Source organism: Chaetura pelagica, unplaced genomic scaffold, assembly GCF_000747805.2.
Source record: "Chaetura pelagica isolate M959 unplaced genomic scaffold, ChaPel_1.0 scaffold493, whole genome shotgun sequence".
Lineage (NCBI taxonomy): Eukaryota > Metazoa > Chordata > Aves > Apodiformes > Apodidae > Chaetura > Chaetura pelagica.
The window spans coordinates 75,733-79,094 of record NW_009952696.1 but is presented as its reverse complement, the minus strand read 5'-3'; the positions used below and the strand labels follow the sequence as shown (position 1 = coordinate 79,094).

At 51.3% G+C, this 3,362-nt stretch overlaps 1 protein-coding gene across 1 annotated transcript in view; it reads left to right on the top strand.

The window, feature by feature from the left end:
- The window catches only part of PDRG1 (p53 and DNA-damage regulated 1), a 9,664-nt gene extending 9,037 nt beyond the window's left edge, over positions 1-627 (top strand). Inside the window, exons 2-3 of the mRNA XM_009993999.1 lie at positions 170-250; positions 545-627. Of these exons, the coding sequence (XP_009992301.1) occupies positions 170-250; positions 545-627 (164 nt within the window). The remainder of the gene's footprint in view (positions 1-169; positions 251-544) is intronic.
- Positions 628-3,362: the final 2,735 nt, after the last annotated feature.

Here is a 3,362-nt window from a genome sequence, read left to right as displayed (position 1 = left end):
GCAGCGCCCTGGGAGCACAGCCGGGCACGGAGCACCCCAGGGCTCAGCCCCAAGGGACCTCATGGTGGCTCGGGACAAGTCCTCTCTTGCCCCCAGGGCTGGGCTTGCATGCTGAGGGGCCGGGGGGGGGTTCTGCCTGCAGCCCTCACTCCTGCTCCACTTGTCTCAGACCAGGAACATCTGGATGAGGAGATAAACAACCTCCGGAAAGAGCTGCGTGTGAAGGTCAATCGCCTCTTCGAGGCTCAAGGTAAATGCTCCCGATCTGGAGCCTCCTGGGAGCAGATGAGGAGGTCCAGAAGCTCCTGAACTCTGTGTCCCTGCAGCCCATTTCCCAGAAACTCTGCGATCTCTTCCCTGCTCCAGCAGGATCATAGAGCTCCCAGTGTGGAGCTGTCATCCTAAATGGGCTCCCACACCACACTGGATGACCCCCCATCAGCTCTCAGGGGTGTCCCTACCCTCCCTGCAGCCCCTCCAGAGTTTCCTCTGGTGGCTTTGCTGGTTTCGTACAAAATCCTGATTTTTCAGTGTGTTCTCTCAGGTAAACCCGAGCTGAAGGGATTTAACCTGAACCCCATGAGTGCTGAGGAAATGAAGCTCATCAATCGCATCCTGGAGGGCTGAGGTGGCTGAGCCACCGTCTGGACTCTGTCACCCCCAGAGCTCACCCTGCAACAGCCACAGCCTTCGGGGTTTGCAGGACACAGGCCTGCCCAGAGCCCACCTGGGTGAGGTCCCTGGGAAGTGTTTGGCTCTTCAGCTACAGCACTGCAGCTTCCTGGGATCACAAACCCTTCCCTGCTCCCTGCTGCGCAGCCGTGCTGGGACACCCAGGGCTGGGGTGGAAGTGGGATTATTAAAATCAGAGCAGCCAGGCATTTTTTGTCTGCTTTCCTTGGGGAGGGGGTTTATGCAAGTGCTTCTGCAGTTTGGCTTCAGAGCCAGTGCCTTGTCCCACCAGGAACAGGAGTGGGAGGAATGGGGAATCCACAGCACACCCAAAGCACAGAGGGGCAGTTGTGGGGCATCCAGACAAAGGCAAGTTTATATCTGAAGCACGTCAGGAATCTCTTGAGATGTGCAGGGAGGGACAGGGGGGCAGTGTCCCTTTAGCCTTGCTGGGAAAACATCTGTGAAGTTGCACAGCAAGAGAACACAGAAATGAGGCTTTCAAAGCAAGATGTAGAGGTAAAAACCGAAATTTTTTAAAAAGCTGTCTGAAGAGGGCTGAGCAGGAACAGTCACTGAGCCTGTCTCATGATTGAACCAGTCATGGTTTCTTCCATGAGCCTGCTACCCCAGCACAACTGACTTAAGACCACAAGAAGATTTCCCTTTAAATTCATCATAATTAATAATGAACTACAATGAGTTTGATTCTTTTCTGTGCAGAGGGAAGTGGTTGGAGCAGTTGCTAAGAAAGGCATGGAACCAGAGCTTCCATTCCAAACATCTTAACAAAACCCTTTAGAGGGAAATAAAACATCTCCCTGTCCTGTGTAGGTGACACTTGATTTCAGTCTTCCAAGCTACCGAGGTGTGGGAAGGTGGAGCACTTCCCTCCAGCTGAGGCAATACAACAATAGTAAATTAGGGAGAAAACAGGCAGTTTTCCAATGCTTTTCCCTCTACAGAAGCACCCCCTGTGAGCAGGCAGCAGTCAGTGTGACGCAATCAGAGATCCAACCCTAAATCTCTTTCCCATGCACTGAGCCAAGGAACATTCTGAGCTTATTGCAAAGTTTCTATTCCCAGAATCATGGAATCATAGAATCATAAAGGTTGGAAGGGATCTTAAATATCATCAATTTCCAACCCCCCTGCCATGAGCAGGGAACCCAACCACTAGATCAGGTTGCACAAAACCTCATCCAACCTGGCCTTAAAAAGCTCCAGGGATGGGGCATCAACAACCTCCCTGGGCAACCCATTCCAGTTCTTCACCACCCTTAGAATGAAGAATTTCTTCCTAATACCTAACCTAAATCTCCCCTCTCTCAGTTTAAAACCATTACCCCTTGTCCTATCACTATCTTCTCCAATGAAAATGTTCTTGGTGTTACTAAAGAAAAATAAAAATCCCTCTGGCTTCCAGAAAGACAAGTGAAACCCACAGTCCAGCTGAAGCAGACAATGCTGAGGACAAATCACAGAATGAGCATTAACTCCTTTTTAGTGCAGTCTCCCAGAGTGGTTTCCCAGCACAGCAGGGTTCAGATCTCTCCTCCAAGCACAGTGATACCCGAGCACAGTGACACTGTGAGGACACCCAGGTTTCCCTCCCATTCATTTCTTTCCTGACCAACAGAAGGGACTCCTGCTCTTGACGTGCAGGCTGCCTCAGCAGGAATTTGGTTTGAGGCAACAGAACCGATTAGACTGTGCAAATCAGAGCTGTCCAGGAGCCTGGCTGAACTGCATATATTTGCTCATTTGTAGTAACACTGTCCCCAGGGGCACCACCTGGAGCATTGGAATGAAGCTGACAGGAGAAAGGGCTGCAACAGGTCCATCAGCTACTGCATCTTGTCAGAGGGAAGTTAAAAAAACAAAAAAAATTAGAGAAGACACTTGGTAGGACAGCACTGTCAGCATAAACCATCTCTGAGGGGAGTTTCCCTCCCCATGGTGCTGCTCGTGCTTTCCGTTATTAAAGCTGAAAGAACAATAATCCCATTGACGTGTAATTTCTGAAGTACCATTTGCTGTTTCTGTTTTTCTCAGCTCCTGCAATGACCAGACAGTTGCTCTCTCAGGTTCCTGCTGTTGCAACACTTGGGTTGTGTACGTAGCTGATAAAATTCTGAGAACTTCAGCTGAACTTTACTGATACGTATTTTTCACTTAGCCAGTGAAAGAAGATGTATTTACAAAAAATCTGCAGTCAAAGGGGTCTATTTTAAATACCCTCAACTCCTGCAGAGTCCTTTCTTTCAGCTGCCACTTTTTGAGAGAGGAAGCTGAACAGTGTCAGTTGTGTGCAGCAGTCAGCCCTGCTGCGCCGCTGGGGGGCTCGCAAGCGAAGGGCAGAGCTGTGAGACACCCACCTCAGCAGAGCAACTAACCCGAAAGCTTCTAGGTTTGAAGTAGAAAAGATCAGCCTCACGGATACACAGAGAGCTGCAGAAAACCCTGAGGGCAGAAGGCACGGCCAGCCTCTCTCCTACAGCTGCTGTCGGAGAAATGACATTGATGGGTGTCAGGAGAGAAGGTAGCGCAGCTGAGCGGCTGCGGCAGCAGGAGGGGTCGGGTCGGCAGGGGGGGGCAGAGCTGCAGGCAGGGCTGCAGGCAGGGCCGGGGGGGGCAGAGCTGCAGGCAGCACACACCCCGCCTTCCCGGGGTCAGGCTCCGGGGGCCTC